The following is a 24,132-nucleotide window of genomic DNA, read 5'->3' as shown; positions in this document are numbered from 1 at the left end:
CAGAACCCATTTTCTATTTTTTTTTTGGAATTGAATTCTTGTAGTTTACATTGAATCTCACTAGTCCATGTCATTAGTTTGCATGACTTCCACTTTGCCAGCTGTGGATTCACTACTGCCACATATTTTTTACATCTGCTTCAGCTCACAAACAGGAGTTCATGCAGCTACAATGTCTTGGATTACTGATGTGTTCCTCACAAATATGCAGTAATGCATATTGTATCATGACTTAAGCTTCAGAAAGACAGGTGCTGGAGTACCAGCAGCAGTCTAGTCTGAGGCTCATTTAGGAAATCTGAGAAATTTAAACATCTAAAAGTACTTAGGAAACTGAAAATGCAGTTGTATGATATTTGACTTTATTACACTGTACAAAATTTTGTACACATATCTACAATTGTGTCTGTATAAACAAAGGCACTTTTCTTTGGTAGATTCAATGATATCCCAATCTGCACAGTGATGACCAATTAAGTCTTATTGGAAGGAAAAAAAGAAATTAAACATTAAAGTTTGGGCAATAGGTTGTTTTTCATAGACTAGGGAAATATGTAATTCACTCTTGAACCAGGAAAATAATTTCCCATCTTAAAATATGTGACTCTTTATCAATCTCTTCCTGAAACAAGTAAATGTGCTAATATAGAAAACTTCAGTAGCATTGTGTAAATTTACCCACCTACATCAATCTTGCAAAGACTTCAAGTGGATACATACCCACATCCCTTCATGTTGACATTACTTTTTTCATTAGTCATACATGTACCACTTCCCTATGAGGACCACTTGTAACCTCTCTCAACAAGCCACCAAGAAGTGCTGATATTAATTATTTCTTTGATTGGGAACTGAAGAAAAGATCTGAGGGCCAAATGCTGCAGATTAATCTTTCACAGATATCAGCATACATACCTTTGGTGTTAAATGCATTTTTCACATAACTGATATTAAATGGTATTTTGTTCAATCAGTAGTTCAGGTACAAAAATTGATGACATTATCAAAGTTAATGCAGCATGGCTCTCCATAAACACAACTGGAATGATAAACACTTCCAGTTTACTTCAATTATTTTATCTGTAACAGTCACAATATGAAGTAAGTCCTCTCATATATAAAAAAAAAAAAAAAAACATTATCACAGTTGAAGGTGAAGATTTCCTATTCTACCTTTTCCATATCCTAAAATCTTGTTTTTAAAATTATGTTCCCTTTCCTTAACAATCTCCAGTCTTGGGTAAACTAATATGCAACTATTCAAAGTCAGAATCAAAGTTCCATACATGAAAGTTCATGCTGTTCTAAAACTGTAAAAAGGGAACTGCACTATCCCTTGTCAAACATTAACAGGCATAATATAATTGCTTTTGTTGAACATAAGAAAGTTTATAAACATTTAGCATGTTTGCACAACAATAATGAGATCAAAATAAAACATAAAAAGTACTAATAAAAAAAGTGAGAAGCATGCCTTTGTCTTTGGAATATATGAATGAAGATGTCTGTCTTTGTGATCGTAGTGTATATATATATCATTTTGTATACAGTTTTTATACATATATATATATATATATATATTTACAATTTTAGGATGTGTGAATGAAGCACCATTGAGGAATTAATGAGTTGATAAGCCTCTTCCCATAAGTCTTCAGTTATTACTGCAGACTGTAAAACGATTTTGGAGGTATTACACACTATCAGACCAATGTGGCAGACCTTTTGTTTGTTACTGTTGCAGGAACAGCTTGATGTAAGGGCGTAGCTTCCCATGCACCACCAACAGGATCCTCTGGTTCACCAGGAGCTGGAGACCCTTTCATTACTCCAAGAGGCTGGCAAGTAAGTGGTGTAAGTGGTTGGTATACACCCTTTTGCTGTGGTGCTGGAGATGAGTGATGAGCAACTAAATTAGGTGATGGAGGAAGCAGTTTGCTGTTACTTACAAGCACTTGTGCTCTTGGAGGCAGGACTGGAGAGAGTGGGGTGTCCCCTCCACTACTCACACTACTAACAGAGCCACTTGTTGTTCCTGTACTGCTACTGTTCATGCCTACTAAATTACTGGAACTTTGACGCCTATACTTTGTACTATACTTATAAAAATCAGACATTTCAAATGGTTTTGTGACTTCACGAGAAGGCTGGAAGGAGCCTGCTGAGATTATCATATGGTTGCGTGGTGAATCATATGGAACAGATGTTTGGGAAGTGTCTGCAGAATCCGAACGGGATGGGAATACACTTCCATTACTACTTCCTGTACTGCCAACACTACTACCACTCACATTTAAATTAGATTGGCTTGCATTGACAGTACCATTACTCTGGCAAGAATCATTCATCTCCATCATGCTCATGCTCTTTTTAGCCCTTCTACTAGAAGCTGGGGAATCTAGAGAGGTCTCATACCACTCTTTCCCTCTTTCTTTTTTCATTCTCGCAGCTTCTGCAAGTGACATTAATGGTTCTTCAGCCATTGATGACATTGATGTGTTCATGGAAGAGTTGTGACTGCAAGGAGGCTCCATCTTTGGGCATGTTGCTCTAAGAGGAGGTAGTTCACTGCTAGATTTGGTGGCTCTTAATGGTGGGAGATCTGATACAGTAGGTCTCAAAGGTAAGATCTCTCCAGTGTTGGAGGTAGTGGTGGGTCGAAGGGGAGGGTGACCATCATGGTGCATGCTACTTGTTGGTCGCAAAGGCAACAACTCTGAGGATGGACGAAGTGGAGGAATATTTTCTTGATTGTGATTTGGCTCTGAAACAAATGTAGTTTCCATGTAACTTCTTCCACTAGAAGTCCTTACCAGTCTGTGAACTGTGCCACTCTGAGACCTCTGAACGGCACCATGACCTGTCCCACGATGGAGCTGAGAAGATGGTGCAGGCATGCCAGGACCACTCTGACTACGGTGGCGGTAAGTTTGGGAGCCTCCTTGGAGTCCTCCTTGGGTTCTATAGAGAGCTGCTCCGTCCACTGCATCATCATCTCCTCCTCCTCCTCCACCTCCTCCTGATCGTTCACTTGAGATGGTGTCAAAGCTACAGTTTGCTGTGTTAGGATGGGAATCGCTTGTAGTGTCCATGGCTTCCTGGTGGTGTTCTGGCAATTGGAATTGGTGATTGTGGTAGTGTGGGTGGTGTGGGTAGGACGCTGCATGGCTGGGATGTAAGAGATTTGGTGACAGTGTGTGTTGGTGATTGTGGTGTGAGGTATGTTGGGAAGACTGCTGGGGAATACTGGGGGAGGGCAGAGAATCGAGGTGTTCCATGCTGCGTGACTCCAGCCGCCCGTTGTTGGCGCGCCGTCGGTCCAAACTGCCGTACCTGAGGAGTGGACCTTTTGTCATGCAGGGTGAAGTGCGCAATAGCTGAACTAAATACATAACCACATGGAAAGCTTTGCTTTATGTAGATACCAGTTTGGCACTTTCATTAGTATGGAAGGGCAGAATGTGAACAAATCAAAGAATTTGACAACATGTTCTTTGTTATGTCAAGAAGATGAAGCGAAATTCTTTGATTCTGTTCATCCCTCTGAAACAATAAAAGCTGCCAACTCTGATAAACTACTAAAGCAATGGCTGTGCAGGAGTTCTGATGATTTAGAAACAACCATCATGCGCTATCTCTAGATTAGTCCCAAAAAAGAATTACTTTAAATTCAAGATTAAAGCTTAAACTTTTTTGGGGCATCACCAGGATATATTTAAAAATGTAAAATAAAATTTATTCAATCTACCAAATATGAAGAAATCCTGTGCCTTTGTTATAAAGCATCTTTACTGATAAGCATTAAAATTCAACATGCAAGCTTAATGTTCATTTGCTACTTCTGTAAACAAAGATTTATATATTTTGAATTTAGGACTGAAATGGCATGGTAAAACAATCCTCCATTGTTAAGATCAGTCTTTATATTTTATTATATTCTTTTTTTTATAAAAGATTGTGTAGAATATCACATACATTGTCATTTTTATACAGGATTTTATTTCCTGGGATAATTTGACTATTATTACTATAAGCTCCATTATAGACCTTAGTAATTCTTTGGTCCATGTCAATATGCAAACACAATGACACAAGATTTCTTGAAAATAATTTTAAAAATTTAAAATATTTGAAAAATATTAAAATAATTAACAACTTTCAAAAGTTCATAGATGCCAAACTAAGTAAGAAAATATATTATAAAATTGGCAAAATTAAAACATCTAAATATAGTCTAATAATAAAGACACTTATGAGAAACTTTCATGCGTTATGTAAAAACAAAGACATATAGTGATATGCAAGGAATGGTCTGCTTTGTCTAAAGGAAGTACAACATATATAACAAAACTTTCATGCTACATAAAGAGAACAATGTATCATCCGCACCTATCCTGGGAGTCATTTCTCGGTCTGTAGGGTTGGTGGTGGTGGTTATGGTGGGACTGTTGGGGTGTATTATTATTATTATTATTGCTATTGCTGATATGGGTTGGGGTTCCCAGGTCATCCAGACTATGACAAGCAAGGGAAGTGCGTTGTTGGGGTATGTTGTAGAGACCTCCGGGTGTTTCAGCAAGAACAATGCCTGGATCGGGCACAGGATAAGCTCCGTTGGTGGTCCTTGGGTGTGGCACCCGACCCTCATCCGCCGGGACTGACTGGGAGCGCGTGGAGAGGGTCGGGTACTGCTGACTGCGGTACTGACTTCTAGTGTACACAGAACTAGGGATGTATCCACTGAAAGTAGAACAGTAGTTCTCAGTAACAAGAATATTACTTTTCCATTTTTCAAAACAGATATTTCCATTATTTCTGGAAACATGAAACATATAATCACTTTTTTAAACATGAAAGATATTACTTTTTTAGTATGGCTATCATTTCACATAGATACATACCTATGAGGTCTGTTGGGACTAGCTGATCTTGAGCTTGCATTTGGCTGTTTGTGAGGACTGGTTGGAGCAGAATGAACACCTCCAGATGATATACTGTGACCCCCTGGTGAGAGGTCCCTCCGTGCCCTTGCTCTGACTGGGGTAGATGGTGGTAAGGGTGACCTTGGGGAGACTGGAGGGTGAGGGGACAGTGCTGGAGACAGACTGACACCCTCGGTTATGGTTGATTCTCGGTGGGAGTCTCGTAAATGATCTCGAGGCGATTCTTGACTACTACTTACCGTCGTGTTATTCGGATTCGTATTTTCATCGTATCCGCCCACACCTGAAAAATTCAGGACAAAATTGAAATACTAAAAGTAACTATCTTTTTTACCCTAATATCTGTAAATACCACTAAACATCAATAACTGCTAGTTATTGGTCCTACCAGGTATTTGTAGATACTAATTCTTAATACTACCAGATATTTGTAGATAACAGTTACTGATTCTTTGTATCACACAGTATCCCCCACTACTTGTCAGAGAGAGACTTCCATACCTTCACTGTCTGATACAGGACGAGGCTTCTTCTTTTGCTTTGGCATACTGTTAGCTGTTGCTGTTTGTTTGGCTCTTGCTGCTTTTAGCTTCTGTTCAAGATCTTTTAATCTTTGGGCAGACTGTTGGTAGGAGAGCTTGCGCTGCTTTCTGACTCCTTTTCTTGCTGAGGTTTCATTTGCTAATCTTAGGGCAGCACTAGTTATTTTTCCCTGAATTTCATATTCAAGTTCTAAAGCAGCTACAGTCTCCTCCTGAAAAAAAGACAATTTGATGGTTATTACTTTTTTTTTTTTTTTTTTTTTTACTTCATATATTATCTTTTGTTCATGTATGAAAAATGTGTGGAAAGGCTATGACAGAATATCATAGACTTGATCAGTAAAATATTAATTCTTTAAAGTTACATTGTCATTTATAGGTGTCTAGAAAATACTAGTCTCCTAGTCAACATGGAGAAAGTATAGCATATAATAAAAAAATATATATATATATTTGAACCTTTACCTGTTTGTTAATGATCTTATTTATGAGATTTTCACTAAGTGTAAATGATGTGCCAACTCTCTTGCGTACAGTTGGTGGTGGTTGGCCAGGAGTTATTGGATATTCAGGAGGCAACTCCCCTGTCAATTCCCCTTCCCTTAAACAAAGGAGTCTCAATTCTTCTGTCTTTTCCTTCAGCTTTTCTTGAAGGGCATCACGACGTTCTTTCAAGGCACTGTGCATCTCCATCCTTGCCTGATGTAGACTCTCTGTGCTTGCACTGTCCTCTGTAAAAGAAATGAACAGTTAGCATAATCTCTGATTTTACTAGTTTACTTCTTAATTTACTGAGAAAAGTTTTGGGGGATAATTTGTGTAGAATTGCTTTACATGTGTGTTTAGGCACAAAAATATTTCAAACAGACCAGATTATATTTTTTCTCTTATAATGAAAAAGAAATTTGTTACAATCATTTTTGTTGTTTCTTATAAGATTTGATGTATCATTTCCAAACTTTTTTTTTCTTTCTCAAGCAAATGTGTAAGAGGTTAATAACATACCTGCTAGAGAGTTGTTAACCAGTGATGAATGGGAGCCAGATCTTGATAGATTTGACGAGGAGGAATGAGTTGAGAGCGAAACGCAACTGCGTGAAAGCTCAACTGCCAGTTCGGGAAATTCCCGAACCCCACTCACCTCATTCTGAAAAAGGAATATTTTGTATAGTGATGTAAAAATGTAGAACATATATCACAAATTTTATTTTATTCGTAAACAGACTTGGGTAAATGAAAAATTATATGAGCATACTAGCTTTTAACTAGAAAAGTAATGGATGGAAGAACTAAGCTTACTCTTGAGGTTTTGCAGTCAAGGTAGAACTGATGCTGTGCGATCGCCATCGACCAGATTGCTTTGCAGAGCGCTTGAGTCTCTGCGAACCAAACGTAAACACTAACGTTGCCAGGTCCAAATGTTCTTCTTGACACAGATACTCTGTAATGGAAATTAACATTAAAGAATTACCATTTTAAACAATGCTCATTGGTCGTTTCTGTATTCTGGAACATACTAATCCTAAAATATCTGTTCCAAATGTAAGAGTTTAATAAAGTATTTATTCTAGAGGTGTAATAACATATAATCAATGACGCACTAAATTTCATGCTAATTACCACAGCATGTCTCCGAACTTCACCCCTATCTCCATACCTTCTACACTGTAAGGAAAATAAGCCAAAGCTCATAACTAAAGGATGGAACTTACTGTGTGGTTGCTTCGGTGATGGCCGCTAGCAGGTCATCGTGGTTGTCCCTGGAGTCTTCGATGGCATCCTCGTACAGGTTAAAGGAGCTCAGGGTGTGCACCACTCTAAACCAAACAAGACATCATGCATCACACTGTCATGCCAACAACAAGGCCACACATACTAACTCACCCACTCCTAGCCGGTGATGCTAGGGAGGGCTGTTAGAAACTCCACTCCATCATAGTGGATTTAAGGTGACATAATAATTTTAGGTCAAGCTGCAGCTGATTTACAACGGTTAAGGGCAGCTTATGTAAACCAATAAGATAGATGTTTATACAGCCAAATATTAATGCTAAAGCTTCTGTTATAACATTCACATACAAGGCTAAAAATTATGCTGCAAACTTAAATACTACTTAGACTAAGGACAAAGGGTTGGAAAATGGTTTTAAGGATATTTTAAATTTTAATGGGTATTTTCTCTTGCCAACTGTCTGACTTATCTGGTGCCTTAAATTACAGACTATGTGAACATGAATATAAATTATGTACATTTGGTTTTGGGGGATATCCAGAAAGTAACTAATCATAACTATTTCCTTTAGTAAATGATAAATACCTATCAGGTCAAAAGTCAATACTCTATGCTGTTACTAAGAGAAAAATAAGTTACAGCTGTATTATCCCTAATTTTGGTGAACTACTATCATTAGTAATATTAGTGTAAGCAGAAGACAAGTATATATATATATATATATATATATATATATATATATATATATATATATATATATATATATATATATATATATATATATATATATATAGTGTGTGTGTGTGTGTGTGTGTGTGTGTGTGTGTGTGTGTGTGTGTGTGTGTGTGTGTGTGTGTGTGTGTGTGTGTGTGTGTGTGTGTGTGTGTGTGTGTGTGTGTGTGTGTTTTATGAGGATTTGCAGCACTTTTTACAAAGTTCAATTACAAAAACATCCACAGACTTTTCCTTTTTTCACATACAAAACCATGTAAGAGGGAGAGTTGCAGGAATTAAAGGGCTATTTCTGACTTCCTGTCCATAGATTAGTCTTCTTTTATGACTACCCACAAAACAAACACACCTGTTTCCTAGAAACCATGTCATTCTAAAGCTGCCTTAAAAAATTATTGTGTATACTGTGGGTTTTCATTGACTATATCTTTTAACTTCAGATATTCTCAAAGTTAACTACAGCAAGGGAGGGAAGGGCACAGTAGCTGCCTAGTAAGCTGGTCAGCACACATACAAGCAGCAATTGTCCTGCAGTAACTGGACAAACCAAGGCTGCCAAATAGCCTCGCAAAGCAGCACATAAGGATCTTTTAAAATGAAGGAAATAGGAGAATATTGTTGAAAATATGTTAGTAGATCATGGCAACTAATACAAACCACCTTGCCAGAACTACCTTTATTCTAAATGGTTTCTAGTTCTGGGGAGCCTTCGCTGTGATTCCTTACCTCTTTGGATCATGTACTTCAATTGAGAACTTTCTCTCCCGAAAGTAGAGATTCTCAAGCTGTTTCCACAGAAAGACGCGTCGAGGTTTTCTCTTGTCGAGGTAGTCGTACTGAGCAATGCCACGGTAGCTGATACCAAGATACCACGGTAAGTTGGACCTATCCCTCACCTCGTAGTAATGCACGCCATACGTGGGTACCCGCTCTACCACACTCATATACCTGAAAGTAAGGATTTTGTTTAGGGTTTTGCTTTCAAGTAATTTTGGGGAAATAGTAATTCATTGACAAAATAGTTGAATTATCAAACATTTAGTATGGATGGAGCAGAAAGTCAGAAAAAACATGAAACACCCAATGCCAAATGTGAAAAATATCACCAGCTCTATTGTTGTCTCTTTTATATATACACGGCAAGTGGCTGTGAATTAATAAAACCACCAATACATTCTGTCATTAAATGAGCATGCAAATGTGGGAGGCAAACCGAGGTCACCTTTAACCTCTGAGGACATCGACACATGATCCCGCACAAGAACCGGTTGAATAGTTCTGAAATTCTTGAGACACGATGCATATGACTCACTTCCCCCCCTCCCCTACTTAAAAAAAAGCCAGACACTCGATTAAAGCATTATAGCTATCAGGGAGGAAGGGGGCCCTAAAACGCATTCAGTATTCACCGTTTCGCTTAATGATTTTGAGGCACTAATACTAAAAGGTTAGAAACATGTTCAACATGTTCGGCTAATCGCCATGCTAGAGGAACGCCCGGCAGCTCATTTGCTAATAGAGCATCAAAGTCTCCGATCCCTTCTGCCCCATCCCCCGCATCCTCGTCACGCCGGGGTGGTTCTCCAGCCTCGGTCCTCTCGCAATCGATTCCCGCCAGCGCTTCGGTTACGGGGTTCGGAGATAACATCAGTGCAAGACAAACGGCGTTCTTTGGAGCCCCGCACGTTCCATCTACGCCGCAACGTGACTGCCCGCGTTTGTACAACCTGACTTCAGGATGTCCGCCCATACACCCAACAATATGGTGGTCACGATGCCGCCAGTCGCGATTTCGTTTCAGCGTTGGTCTGGAAAGTCGCCGAAATTCCCCGTGGGTGTAACGACCCCTTCCCCAGGCCCATCACGACTACGACACTGATGCTGCTGACGGCTGACCAGGCTGGCCAAGGTCAGACCCGCCCGTCCGCCCGCGCCCCTCTCAACAAAGACGACGCTCTGATCGCCTCCCACGCAAGACGCTGCGCCGCAACTCTACTTCTGCCTGCGACTCAGTACGTCTACGCGGCCACGAAGGTTGGGCGTGAGAGACAGTGGAGATTGGAAACGCCCGTTAGCTTTTGATCTGAAATATTGACCGACATTCGCGTAAGCGGCATTGAATTACTTGTAATTATGTTTGGCATAACTCGATGCTCAATTGAAGATGGCTGTTTAAAACAGTTTTGAGTTACAGCGCAGTAACTAATAAAATTTTCAAAGGTTGTGAAGGCGCGCGCGCGCGTACACACACACACACACACACACACACACACACACACACACACACACACACACACACACACACACACACACACACACACACACACACACACACACGTGTATACATATAATTATACTTACTGTAAGATAGCGTGGCCGCGAGTGTGCCCAATTAGTTGTTTGTGTTCCTCTGCTACCCGCTCTTCACTGTAACAGAAAAAAATAATCAAATATATATCAGAACAAACACAGGCAGAATAAGGGTTCTAAAAGAGTTTGCATTTTATGACGATCTCTGTACAAGGTCAACCGGGTGCAACATATTGAAAGTAATGAAATAATCAGTAATAAAATATCCATTCCTATTCTTATCCTTGCATCTGCATATGCTCATATGGCTTTTAGGTAGACAAGAAACGTTCTAAATAGTAAATAAATATAAAAATACACAGATCAGACGCAAAACCATAGTTCCACAGGCCATAGACGGGAACCAAACCTTTACTCCTACCCCACTCCTGACATCGTCCCCTCATAAGAAATCAAACAAACTTTTTACATTGTAATACGGGGGTCCTCATGCATTTTAATACAGAACCGTAACGGCGCATACACAAACCCGGTTTAAAATATTTCCGTTGTAAAAAATAATAATAATAATAAAATCTATTAACATATATTCCAGGCTGGAATGCCGAGTGCGGGATGCCACAGCTGGGCTCAAGGGTGGACAGGTACTAATGAGGTCTCTCTGCCAACAGGGGGAAGGGGAGGGAAGGGGGACACCCTCCACTCAAAACATAATCACACTTTAAACGTGTACACACGAGGGAAACATCGGCACAACGGCCCACGTCGCTCTCCACACAATGGGGTACACATAGAATTACACATTGTGTGTGTGTGTGTGTGTGTGTGTGTGTGTGTGTGTGTGTGTGTGTGTGTGTGTGTGTGTGTGTGTGTGAGTGAGTGAGTGAGTGAGTGAGTGAGTGAGTGAGTGAGTGAGTGAGTGAGTGAGTGAGTGAGTGAGTGAGTGAGTGAGTGAGTGAGTGAGTAAGAAAGAATGAGAGAGATTGTGTATGTGTGAATGAGTCCTTGCATACATGCGTGCTTCTGACCTTGAGTAAACAGGACTATGTACGCAAGTGCATTTACGATGCATTTTTACAATACGAAAAATAGTAACTGCTACACTAAACCCGAGTTATTGCATTCCTGCGCTTCACTAATTGACCAGCGCCGTTAGCTCGACGCGGTCCAACTCCGTGGGACTTTTATACCTTTAGTGTATCTTGTGTCCATAACAGACGCCGCGCAATGTGCCATTCTCATGCAACCGCAACGCCAGTTCTGTTCCACAAGTCATGTAATGTTCAGGAGTGTACCACCACCGTCTTTCGCGGAGTCCCCGAGGTCCCTTCCCCCGAGAGACCCTCCAGTCGCAAGATACAATGCTTGCCGTTCACCCTCGCCCTTCGAACGGAGGGGGAGAAAAAGCCCTTGTAAAAGGAGGGGAAGGAAAAGAACAGTTGTAATGTGTTATCACAAGGCGTAACGATTCTATGAAAACGCGCGGATCTCGGCTTTGTAAGCGGTGGATTTCGCCTCTTAACAGGAGGGCTATTCCGATCGCGATAGAAAGGACAAGTGGGGACAGACTCCATAGGAAATTACACAAATATCTTTGATAATACAAAGAGACCAAACTCAACACTTATCTGCGCTATACTAAGCAAACGCTTTCGTGTGACACTGGTATAAACAATGTTATATTCGGTATTGTTTTTTGCCGATTAAGCTATTTTCCCCCTAACGCTCGGAAAGCTCTTGCCTCTGCCAGAGAATCGAAAGAAAGCAAAGCATCTAACCAGACCAAGTTTCGGTCACTCTCTCTCTCTCACACACACACACACACACACACACACACACACACACACACACACACACACACACACACACACACACACACACACACACACACACACACACACACACACAGGGGGGGGGGGGGAACATCGCAATTCAATTACTGCCAACTCCTCTGTCGGCTCGACAAAAGCGGGGTACTTAATCGGAGCAAGCATCTGATCTTTGTGGTCATTAAGACAAATTGGTCGGAGAGAATGTCGGGGACTTTTTTCTTCTGTCCTGAGGTGGCCATTACGTGGACAAACCACCCCTGGGCGCCGCCGCCTGGCCGAGCGACCAGAGAACAATTGCGGTGAGCGCCTCCTCGTGTTCACGTTCCGAACTCCCCTTACGTGAGCAGAAAAAATCGAATGCGGAGGTGCTTCTGGTAACAATGCAGCTGAAATCTGCCGTAAATCTTGTCACATACAAGCGAAAGGGTAACCACGCTTCGGTCACAGATCAAAAGATGGCGTTGGGTACAGAGAGGCAAAGGTTTTTTTTTTTCCTCGTTTTCTTTTTTCCCTTTCTTTCGGGGGAAGACCTTTTTATCAGCATCCCTTTTTATTTTTATATTATAATTTTTTTTTCTTTAACCCTCTAAATCCCAGGCAGGTTGTGAGGACAGAGGGTACGAGAGGACATTAATAATATCTGATTTATATAAAAAATTGCCCTTCCCACAGCATCGCCCATTCCCCTCGCCCCTTCCATTCCCATAGCAACGTCCCCTCCCTCTTCCCCTTCCCCTTCCCTAATTCCTCTTTCCTCTTGTCCTTCCCCTTCCCCTTCCCCTTCCCCTGCCCATTTCACCCTCCCCTCTGGGCTCATTGAAATATTCAGCTGCTTAAAGATCATGAAATTCAATAACAAATTCAACTCCCGCTTCGAGTCATGGATAACAGGAAGGGACGAAGAGAAAGAAGGGAGAGGAGGAGGAAGAGGATAAGGATCGGAACGAGAAAGAGCGAGAGGAACCAAACGTCAGAGGGAATAATATATTGCTGATAACTATAGCAGAAAGATATACGATAAAAAGAAAATAAAATAAAAATAACAAGGAAAAGATAGAGAGAGAGTGAGAGGGAAGAGGAAGAACAGAAGAAAGAGAGAGAGAGAAGGGGAAGAAGAAGAAAAGAAAGAGAAAGAGAGAAGAAAGAAGAGAAAGGCAGTGGGGGCGAAGGGAAAAAGGAAAGGTGAAAGCAGAGGTGAGATAATGTTTGGGCAAGAGCAGATAAGGAACGGGGCAGGTGATGATGGCTATCTCAAGTGGACAGAAGAATAAGGCAGTGGCAAGGAGGAATTTATCCCGAAGATTAGGCGATAGCAGGGACAGAGGAAGTGTGTGTCTGTGTGTGTGTAAGTTTGTTTGTTATATGTGGTATCGGGGCGGAGGGGCGGGAGAATTATTTTTCTCAACGCTGGAATAAAAAGAAAATTGGTATAAAGGGCAAAAATGTGTTTTTCGCAACTCCGTGTGAAAATGCGAGAGGGGGGAGGGGATCTTCCATTCGCCCACGACTTCTTCCCGCGCGTGGTTCGCCTCAGGAATGAAAGCCTGGCTCAACCTCAGGTCTTCAGCTCGTAACTCAGCCAGGGCATGTTTGCTCTGCCTTCCCCTGCTCTATTTTCCTGCGGTTTACCCCACGACTCCTCTTCATTCCCGCGCCCACCCCTGCCCACCCCGTCACCCCTACATTCATCAGGGCTAAAAATGCCCGTCCCGCACAAAGCCCACGCCAGCCGAAGCCCCTAAAAATCCGTGAATTCGAGCGGGGTGAAATTACGCCGGCCGCTGCCCCGCCGCCGTCCCGTCCGAGGGGCTGCTTCCCACGCAATTTTCGGCTTAGTTTGACCACGCCAGCGCCCGCCGAGATGGACCAGCCACGCCCACGAATCGGCCCTCGCTCTGGCCATCCCGACGCCCACACACACATGAATGCAGACTTTCACAAAAACGCATAGGGCATAAGGTCGAAATACCTGTTATATCACAGTGGACAACACGACACTGACATTTCTAAAAACAACTCGAGCTCAGGGATGAATATAATCCACGAATTACAGCTTCTACGACCTTGTTAATCCAGGAAGAAACGGTATTAATGAAACCTCAGCCTCAAACAATACCAATCCTAACACGAGGTACCTCCAAATCCCCCCCCCCCCTTGAAAGTAATAAAACCCGACTGACCTCCAACCTAATCTCCTAATCACCACATCATTACCATGACTATCACCTTCCCCAAATGACCCCCGCACCCCTTCTGACCTCCCCAACCCGGTCCCCAATCACGGCCTCACCCCCGCCACAATCCTCGGCCAGTGAGCGATGGCGCCTGGAGAACCCAAGCCCGGGCCACGCAGTTTCCCACGGTAAATGCGCGCGCACGCATGCAGAAGCGTACTATGCGGGGAGCAAGGAATGAAAGAAACAGGAAGGACGATTACACTGTACATAATATGCACATACAGAGAAAGAGAGAGAGAGAGAGATTACATTTTTAATATGAAAAAATAAAGATCAGCACAATAACACACCACTTAAACTAACGAAAAGGAGCGCGGGGCGCGAACAGCCTCCGGGCCCAAAGTTTGCGGCGAGAGAACAGGGGGGGGGGGGGGGAAGAGAGAGAGAGAGAGAGAGAGAGAGAGAGAGAGAGAGAGAGAGAGAGAGAGAGAGAGAGAGAGAGAGAGAGAGAGAGAGAGAGAGAGAGAAATAAAAGAAACCCCCCCCAAAAAAACATGCTAATCCGAGGCTATCAGGCGGCGCAGAGTGCGACGCCCCTCGCGCCGTGCCCATAATGCCTCCTGCTTTATGGCCCAAAAACCCTTTGTAGGAGGGAAATAAGCGTAGGCAAATAATATAAAAAGAGGAACATAAATAACTGATTATGTTTCCCCAGCATCATAAAGTGGCCCAAATGGTTCGTTTTGGGTTAGCTGAGTGTCCCACGTTAACACTATGGTAAACGTTGCATAATATAATAAAGGACATTCGGCATAACAATGCTGGAGGAAAGAGCGAGCGAGCGGACTCAAACGGCCGCTTGGGGAAAAGAGAGAAAGAGACAAACGGGGGAGAGAGAGTAGGGGGGGGGGGGAGGGCACAACCAAGCCAAGGGTGACAGCCGTAAAGCACATGTATATTAATGTGTGTAGAACCGGTAGCTTGTACACATGTAAACGATAAAGCTGCACCCTCGCCTATTGTGAAGGGTTACGCAGGCTGCCAGGGAAGGCGAGCACGATGCAGATTGAACGAGACCAGAACCGCAGAACAAGTTCTTGTGAACAATGAGGCTTTCGGAGTTGCACCTTCTCCTCTGGCATTGCAAGTCCAATCAGCTCTTTCCCCGTTTCAGATCTTGCATTCTAAGGGTCCATTACGAATATTTATCCTGTGCTTGGGATATAATGAAATTATTTCTCACAAGCAATCAGGTACCAAATACATACCAATACTGCAGTGACGGGTGGTCGCGGATTACACTGGCGGGAAGCACCTGGGCCTTCTTCAAGTGCGAGTGTGTCGACGTCTCACTGCAAGACAAGAGAAGGGGATTCTTACTAGACGGCCAGTTACGCATTAGCTTTGTGACGACTAAGCTTTACTCATACATCTCACTTAATTCTGATCTACCGATTACATGCTGGTCGTGATTACTACACATAAATCTAAAAAGGCAAAAACAATTTCTTTCTCACTAAACCTCGTAAAAAAAACTCATTTTCTGTTGTAGAATTCACTCCACCATTACACGCCCAAAACCCCTCGTGAGTAGGAGGGGCGTCGTGAGACAAGCGCCAACCTCGACCTTTAGCCCGAGTACAAGCTCTGGAGTGTCAACTTACTGGGTGAAGTCGCCGTACGTTGCCTGCAGAGCGAGAGCCGCTAGTCGGAACGCTGTGTCGCTCTCCAACTCAAGCTGACCCTGGGAAAGCAAAAGCAAAATATTAATCACCAACGTTCGCCTCTTCTGATAAACAAATATAAACACAATTCTTAAGGAGTGGAGTTAACATACTTTGACTGGTTAATATTCAACAATATCCAACCCCTAAAGTTAAATACAACACAAATGATGATGAAAAGCTAACGATGCACTTCCCTCGCCATCAATGCCGATCGACGCATTGAAGTCTCCGCCAACCTGCCCTTCTCCGCATTCCCCTTCTAAATCACAGTTCATCCAAGTTCATCCAGGGGTCTATTCCCTCCCGGCGCACACAATCCGCACCTCTTCATCAACCGCCTTTGCGTCCACCCACGCAGTTTGTCCCCGCGTTTCCCCCCCCCTCCGCCCACGTGTAAGGTAACAATACGCGCAAGACCCCGGTCGTTTGTCAGCGCCGCGCCGGCAAATCTGTACCGTTGGCCACATTTGTACCTCGTTAATGCGCGTTTTTCGGGGAGGCCTGGATTCGGCTCGCCCTCCGCCTGGCCTCGCCGACAATTAATAAGCCTCCAACCCGAGGACAATGCCACTTGGTCCTCGGGGGTCCCAGGTGCGGCCCAAGACGACGTTCATCTCGCCGACAACGCGCTCCGTGTGAACATTACCGCAGGTCCGATATTTCCCACAAGGATGTAAACTGTGAAATCGGGGTTTCGGAAACATGTGAAATGAGGGAAAACATAGAGGACCATGTGGGTGTGAGGGAAGGCGGGAGGGTCCGGCACTACCTTCCCACAGGTTGTTCATGAGGGGTAATGAGAGCGTGTACCTGTTTCGCCTAACCATAACGCTGCATTCCACGCAGGTAATGGACCGTAACGATGTGCTCGCATTTACGAAAAAAGTAATGATTCTTACATTCCTGATACATTCTTTGAGCTTTGAAAAAATCTTCTAACAAATTAACGTTGACAGAAATTATAGTTCTTAGTTTTAGGCAGATATACGGTCTCGAAAATATATTTTTTCCTCCTCCATATTAAGCTCAAAGAAAATACTCCTCGTTTTAAGCATACGTGAGCGACCCTAGTTCTCGCAGACGTAGAGCCTTGTTCAAATATCAAACAGATGCGTCCAACATGCAAACAAACGGTGCGGCAATTGCAAACATCTTGCAACACTTTCATTCTCGTCTATCCGTCTCGGCTGTATGCTCTTGTTATTTAATAAGCGCTGAGCAAGCACCTTACGCCTTCCTGTGTAAACGCACATACTCCCCCCTCCCCCTCCCCCCTTTTGATGTAGTGGTTCTACCCTGGCAGTATTTTGTAATAATAAGAACATGTTAAATTGCGATAGTGGTTCGGAGGCGCACCACGCATCTCCTCCGCATGGTGTGCATGGTACGAGCTCCGCCGAATACGTTGTCATGACGTGGCTCCGTGTTTTCTCTTGGTCATTAAGTTTCGAGTGTACATTGTGTGTTGGGGGGGGGGGGGGGGCGTGACTCATGGCGGCGGCTACGTCCGGTGTGTCCAGGCAGTGGCAGGGCACCTCCGCAATGCTGTTTATTCCCACTTTCCCTTCCCACTTGTTTGGCCTACTTGATGGCTGCCTCTCCTCACTCTTATGCAACGCTGAATGTGTTGGATTCCTGACAAATCAAACACCTTCCGGCTACGTAAGCAAAGGCACGAACTTACTAGCGAATAAACCGCCATCATTAAAAGAATATCTGTTTAAGACGGTCTGAGACTTCACTCCCGCCCGCACAATACTCCGGGGGCGCGCGGGAGTGAAGAGGCAGGAGTGGGCGGCACCGTGTATTTTCCCATGGTCGCTGGCCGCCGCAACCATCTCCACCTGCGCCGCGCGGTAAGCTGGTCGGTTAAGGTCACCCTCTTACACTACAAACTCCTCCGTCTTTAGCCTCAGCGCGGAGTCGCAAGGCAAGCTTACACACCAAACAAATGCCAATTACGCACTGCAAGGAAGTGAAATCCTGGGCTCTCCTTTACGTGTTACATCGTGGAACCCGCAACGGAAGCCAAGCATACGCATGGACACTCGCAAGGTATCAGTGGAATGCCGGTCTGCAGGTGAGGGTCAGCGCGGCTGTGGACGAAGGCTTAGCGGCGATCGAACGACGGTTGGCCTAACTAGGGCAAAAAGGCTTCGTCCGATTCCCATCGAGACACTGAGCTTCACCTGAGTCGATCATCAGTCCAGGTAAGGAGACAGGTGAGGGCAGGGCTGGTGTCAGGTGGGAGCGGGAGTAACGACACACGGGGTTCTCACCCGCTGCAGCTCCAGGTTTAACGCCCACTGGAGGTAACTTCCGCTAGCGCCGTGACGGCTGGCGCCCGCCCGCCCGCACTCCGCTACCGCAAATCACGCCAACCTGGCAAGTATCACCGCCAACCGTCACTCGTTCGCCAGGACTCTCGAAACCCGACCCGCCCTCGCTGCTTTCCGATCCAGGATGCTACGGGGATTCCTATTGTGCTGTATTCTTTAACAATACATGTAATTCAGCAACCACAGGATAATTGGACGGCATTCAAGAGGCGTATATTTCGGACACACAAAGAAGAAAACAAATCCCAGCGACAGCACCCTGACCCTCGCGGTATGGGTCCCGCGGGCGTGGGTGTGCGCTGCGTAGAAGACTATGGCGTAAGCGAAGGAGCGAGGCGAGAGGACAATCAGGTGGTGAAGCGACATGGGCTGGGCTCGCTAAAAACATGGATGACCTAATGCTGTGGACGGGGAAGGAGGAGGGGAAGGGGGAGGAGGAGGAAGGGGAGAGAATGGGGAAGGAGGGGGAGGAGGAGGAAGGGGAGAGAATGGGGAAGGAGGGGGAGAGAGAATGGGGAAGAAGGAGGGGGAGAGCAGAGGAGGAGGACGAGGAGAGAAGAGAAAGAGGGAGAGTGAGGAGGGGGAAGAAGGAAGAGGATAGGGGGAAGGAGGGGGAGAGTAGGAAAGGAGGATGGGAGAGGGGGAAAAAGAGGAAACAGAGAATAGAAACGAAGGAAGAGAAGAGAGGAAAGGAGAAAGGGTAAGAGAGGGGGACTGGAGGAGTTAGCCTTTAAATGGCCGTGTCGGATGTTGGGAATTAAATTGGAGGAGACAGGTGGAGAGAGTGTTGTGGTACACGAAGTCTGTTTGTCGGTAAGCATCCAAGTGCCACCACAACAACACAAACGAGAATAGAAACAAGAGTCGGGAATAGTGGCAAAGTTCAAATAAAAGGCATCAAATGTTAATACTCGTCTCGTCTCTTCCGTAGCCACGTTTTGGAAATGGGTGAGACACACATCGCGCCAACTCTTAATACGTATCATATAAATATATAAAAATAACAGCACACAAGTACACGCCTAAAACAAACACACACACGCAAGCACGCACGCACACGCACACGCACACGCACACGCACACGCACACGCACACGCACACGCAACACACACACACACACACACACACACACACACACACACACACACACACACACACACACACACACACACACACACAGAGAGAGAGAGAGAGAGAGAGAGAGAGAGAGAGAGAGAGAGAGAGAGAGAGAGAGAGAGAGAGAGGAATCGTAAGGCAAAGCTACACTCTGTAACCCGATGGCTATCTTTCCCTTCCGTTCAAAATATGACCCAAACGTAACCCGAAATTTTATAGAGAGCAGCAAAACACCAACTGAATGCGATTCCCTCCTTGGCCGGCTCAATAACGATGACCTTTTTTTGAAGTTGACAAAGGGCCTGAGCACCGAGGCATGTCTGCGGGTGTATACAAATCAGGTAGCGCTGGAGCGGCGGGGAGCGGGCCAAAACAAATACCTAGATGAAGCAGAACGGGAAGCAAGGGAGACAGAGGGTGGAGCAGAGAGGGGGAGGGGGAGGGGGAGGGGAGAGGAAGGGGGAGGGGGAGAGGGATAGGGAGAGGAGAGAGAGAGAAAGGGGGAATAGAGAGACAGAAAGAGAGAAGGGGAGGGGGAGTGTGAGGAGGAGAGGAGACAGAGATAGAGAGGGTGAGTAAGAGGGAGGAAGCAACGGAGGAGGAGGGGGTTGGGGCAGGGGGAGAGAGAAAGAAAAAGAGGGACTTGGAGAGGGGAAAAAATGAGGATGGGGGTTATAGGATGAAGAAACAATAGATAAAAAGGATGAAAGAGACTCTACGGGAGAGGTCAGGTTGCTAAAGGCGTCGTGCTCACGAAGATGACAAGGAAAATAGAGTGAACCAGGGAGCAAACGATTACCGAAAGAGGGAAGTGGAAGGGGAGATGAGTAAACAGGTATTAAGGCCAAGAGCGCCACGTCATGGGGCTGACTTAAGGCAACAGACCTTGGCGGAAGTATGGTCATCATCCCGGACCCCACGAGCTCCTACGACCCCCCCCCCTCCCTCCGCTTGTGCCTGGCCCGATCCTGCGCCGAATAATGACCAATTACCGCTAATGGAGGCTCACATTCACGAGAGGTTGCCCAACCAACAAAGCCTCCTCGATCGCCTGGCCTTGCGAGAGGAAGATCATTTTTTGCGGTGAGGGAGATTCCGTGAGGAGGCAAGTAGACACAAGGAACGTGTTCATTATCCTCTGCTCCTTGCCACCAGGTGTTCACTAGCGAAGCCCCGGCTCCTGCTCGCCATGCAGCGCCCGTGCGTTCACATATCAATACACTTCGATGTACGACAATTAGCAGGGAGAGAGGGCGGTGCATACATACGTGTGAGCAAACCGGTGTCGTGACCAGCCCGTCAAATTCCGTGGCCTCGCTTCTACTCTATGCTTCTTCATGACCTTTCCACGTCCCGAAGGATGACCTGACCTCTCCTGATCCTCCCACTTACGCACAACAAAAGCGAGCCTGTGAACTTGCCACGCAACCGCCATGCGTGTCATGCAAGATTCTGAGATTGCGATAGTGAAGTGGTTGCCATGAGCCGCGTCTCGATTCCCATCTCGCAGTTGCCGGCGCGCTGGGCTGCCATCTACCCTCGCTCGGGGATGAAGTTTCTCACGCAGAAGGCAATATACGTGGCACATGAAACGCAATCTGCTGTGTGACCTGCAAGCAGTATCACGACTGTTACACTGCAGTGACGAGCCCTACACCGACATTGCTACACTGTAATCTCCTACATTATACACAGTAAGCACCAAGCATGCCAGTAAATATAAATTCCAGCGATAAACTTTGAAATTTATACCGTAAGTTATACACTCCTCATATGGTTTACAGGCGCCTCACACAATGACATCCGCCTTGCCAACGTCACCCTGAGGTAAGTCCCCGAACTGCCAAAAGCTTATCACATCGTCCAAGGAGGTTCCACGCCGAAGGTTATTTCTGCGAGGCCCCACGCCAGCAGCCAAGCACAACAACCGAAACGGGCATTCAAGTCTCCCTCACCCCCTTCGGATGCGCTCCTTATAAACCAACGCCGCGTAGCTTTTCTCTTTGGGCTTCTGTGTTTGGACATTTTCGGAATCCTCCAGGTGTGTTCGACTGTCCAGGTGTCAAGAACCGCGTCGTCAGGCTTCCAACTTTCCCGGCAAGAATCCGCGGCACATTCGACGCGCGTCCGTCCTTCGCAAGAAAATGCTAAGCCAACGCTTGCCGGGGGATCGGATGGGACCGAATGGGCGATAATCCCGTGCTTCCAAAGCGAGCATTCAGACCAACAATTGAACGGGTTTATCGCGGCGTGAAGTGTCCCACGGAATTGCCTTCAGAATTCCAGTTCGCTCGACGCCGCCGTCCTGCCTTTTTATGGCCCTCCCCCCCTCCCCCCCAGCACACCCGAGTCTTTACGAACAAATAACAATCTTCCGTAGGAAAACCCTCCATTTCAAAACATATCCACATGAGTACATGTATGCATACAACAGACAGACAGCCTTTTTATTTTTCACACACTCTCTCACACACACACTCAATACACATGTATATTCATAGTGTGTGTGTGCGTGCGTGTGTGTGTGTGTGTGTGTGTGTATGTGTGTGTGTGTGTGTGTGTGAAAAAGAAAATCTTCAAAAAACTCCCAATTACCTGCATTTATCTATAGATCCGGCCGTCGCTCAGTGGCATAAACCCCTTTGAGATTTAAAAAAATGGCCGCCTGTCCCCACACCAGATATCCTTTATTTAGTGCCCTTTATAGCGGGCGGGGCCGTCCCTTCTCACGGCACGAACCCACGAACGTCCCCCTGGTAACACCTCCAACCCCCCTCCACTCCCCTCCCCCCTCCTCTACACACACACACACACACACACACACACACACACACACCAACACACCACACCACACCACACAACCACACACACACACCCGCACACACACCACCCACACACCCACACACACACACACCACAACACCCACACACCACCACACACTCCACCACACACACACACCACACACCCCACACCACTCACACACACACACACCACCACCACCACCACCACAACCCCCACACACTCCACACACACCAACACACACACACACACATACACACTCCACACACACAAACACACAACACCAACACACACACACACCCACACACCCACCCACACACACCACACCACACACACCACACCACACACACACACACACACACACACACACACACACACACACCACACACACACTCCACACACACACACACTCCACACACACACACACTCCATATACCCCTCTCCTCCACACTAACTCCCTCCCCTCTCTTCCCCTCCCCTTCCCTCTCTCCCCCTCCCCATTCTCCCCCCTCCCCTCTCCCTCGCACCAATGCCCAAGCGCTGGAACCTAATCACGTTTTTCTATGGGTGTTTTCACACAACCCAATCTCTTTTGGGACCTTTTCCTTCAGGCTGGAAATATCTCGCTCTCAACTTAGAATCACGTACCAGTAGAAAGGGGAAACTGCGAGGTGCACACACACACACACACACACACACACACACACACACACACACACACACACACACACACACACACACACACACACACACACACACACACACACACACACACACACGTATAAATGAGTGAATTAATAAATTAAAGTAAATAAATGATAATGAAAATATAATGACAATATGGAAATAAAAAATATTTATATAAATACACAAATAAACCGAAATAAATATGTATTCAGATGTACATCCACTTACTAAACACAAGTTGAATAATGATTTTACAAAATAGTCGGCCCTCTGTAGGCCAACAAGCATGACGACTTGATATCATATTTCTGTTTAATTACCGTTAGTGAAGTCTTAGCCCGACTGCGTAACTCGGTAATGGCAGTTAAGCGATGCAAGCAATTTCAAGTTTGGAAATGTAAGTAATCTTAACGCACAGACGAAAGATGAATGTATGCAAAATATCCCAAGCATAAACTACACATTTCATGAACAAACACGCACACGCGAACACACGCACGTACGCAGGCACACATACATACATACATACTCACACGGGAAGACGAATAAAGGTCACGACGAAACTGGTCACGATTACAGCCAAGTAATTATACAGTTGCTCAAGCCGGCTAGGGTTGACAGCGGAGAGACAAAAGGAGGCGAGTGACAGCTGGTCCTGCGTTTTTCGATATGTTAAGAGAATGTCTCCAGGTACCTTGTCACACCTGGCCTTACCTGTCCTTGATCCTTGTCAGCCATCGCCACGATTTCCTCGGCCACGCGATCCCTAATCCGTAGGCCTTTTTATTTTTATTTTTTTCTCATTTTTTTTAACCCGGTATCTTGACCAACTACGCAGACCACCCAACGACACTGCTTTTCATTCTCAGCCCAGACTTTCAATTCACTTCATCTCTCCGAAATTGTGGTTAACCGCTAGACTGAACAATCGAGTCATGCTGAACAAAAGGCGAGTCTGATGTACAGTACTTTCACTCTCGTTTCGAACAATATTGTGACCAAGTCTGTCCATTCATCACATGTCGATGCAAGATACTCACGCTATTCGACTCGGTAAGAATTCAGCAAATTTAACAAGAAAACAAAATCGCATTGTCTTGAACTATTGCAAAGAAAAGATTACAAGATGTGGAAATGCCACTCGACGGCAGGGCCTTACGAATTCGACGCGTGTTTATGATGCGATCACCGTCTCT

At 45.2% G+C, this 24,132-nt stretch overlaps 1 protein-coding gene across 3 annotated transcripts in view; it reads right to left on the bottom strand.

The window, feature by feature from the left end:
* Positions 1-348: 348 nt before the first annotated feature.
* Positions 349-24,132, bottom strand: part of LOC119576131 (FERM domain-containing protein 4A-like) — a 56,471-nt gene continuing 32,687 nt past the window's right edge. For 2 of the 3 annotated variants that reach the window (XM_037923694.1, XM_037923697.1), the window contains exons 2-13: positions 15,933-16,012; positions 15,537-15,620; positions 10,311-10,376; positions 8,676-8,897; positions 7,198-7,302; positions 6,785-6,926; positions 6,491-6,632; positions 5,951-6,216; positions 5,445-5,697; positions 4,902-5,226; positions 4,390-4,740; positions 349-3,333 (exon numbers count right to left, since the gene is read on the bottom strand). In XM_037923694.1, coding sequence (XP_037779622.1) covers positions 1,704-3,333; positions 4,390-4,740; positions 4,902-5,226; positions 5,445-5,697; positions 5,951-6,216; positions 6,491-6,632; positions 6,785-6,926; positions 7,198-7,302; positions 8,676-8,893 — 3,432 coding nt within the window. In that variant the 5' untranslated portion in view covers positions 8,894-8,897; positions 10,311-10,376; positions 15,537-15,620; positions 15,933-16,012 and the 3' untranslated portion in view covers positions 349-1,703. The remainder of the gene's footprint in view (positions 3,334-4,389; positions 4,741-4,901; positions 5,227-5,444; positions 5,698-5,950; positions 6,217-6,490; positions 6,633-6,784; positions 6,927-7,197; positions 7,303-8,675; positions 8,898-10,310; positions 10,377-15,536; positions 15,621-15,932; positions 16,013-24,132) is intronic. The other variant, XM_037923695.1, reaches the window with a different exon arrangement.

The sequence above is a fragment of the Penaeus monodon genome, chromosome 8 (assembly GCF_015228065.2).
Source record: "Penaeus monodon isolate SGIC_2016 chromosome 8, NSTDA_Pmon_1, whole genome shotgun sequence".
Lineage (NCBI taxonomy): Eukaryota > Metazoa > Arthropoda > Malacostraca > Decapoda > Penaeidae > Penaeus > Penaeus monodon.
The sequence above is the reverse complement of the archived record's forward strand: the minus strand, read 5'-3'. Positions and strand labels throughout refer to the sequence as shown.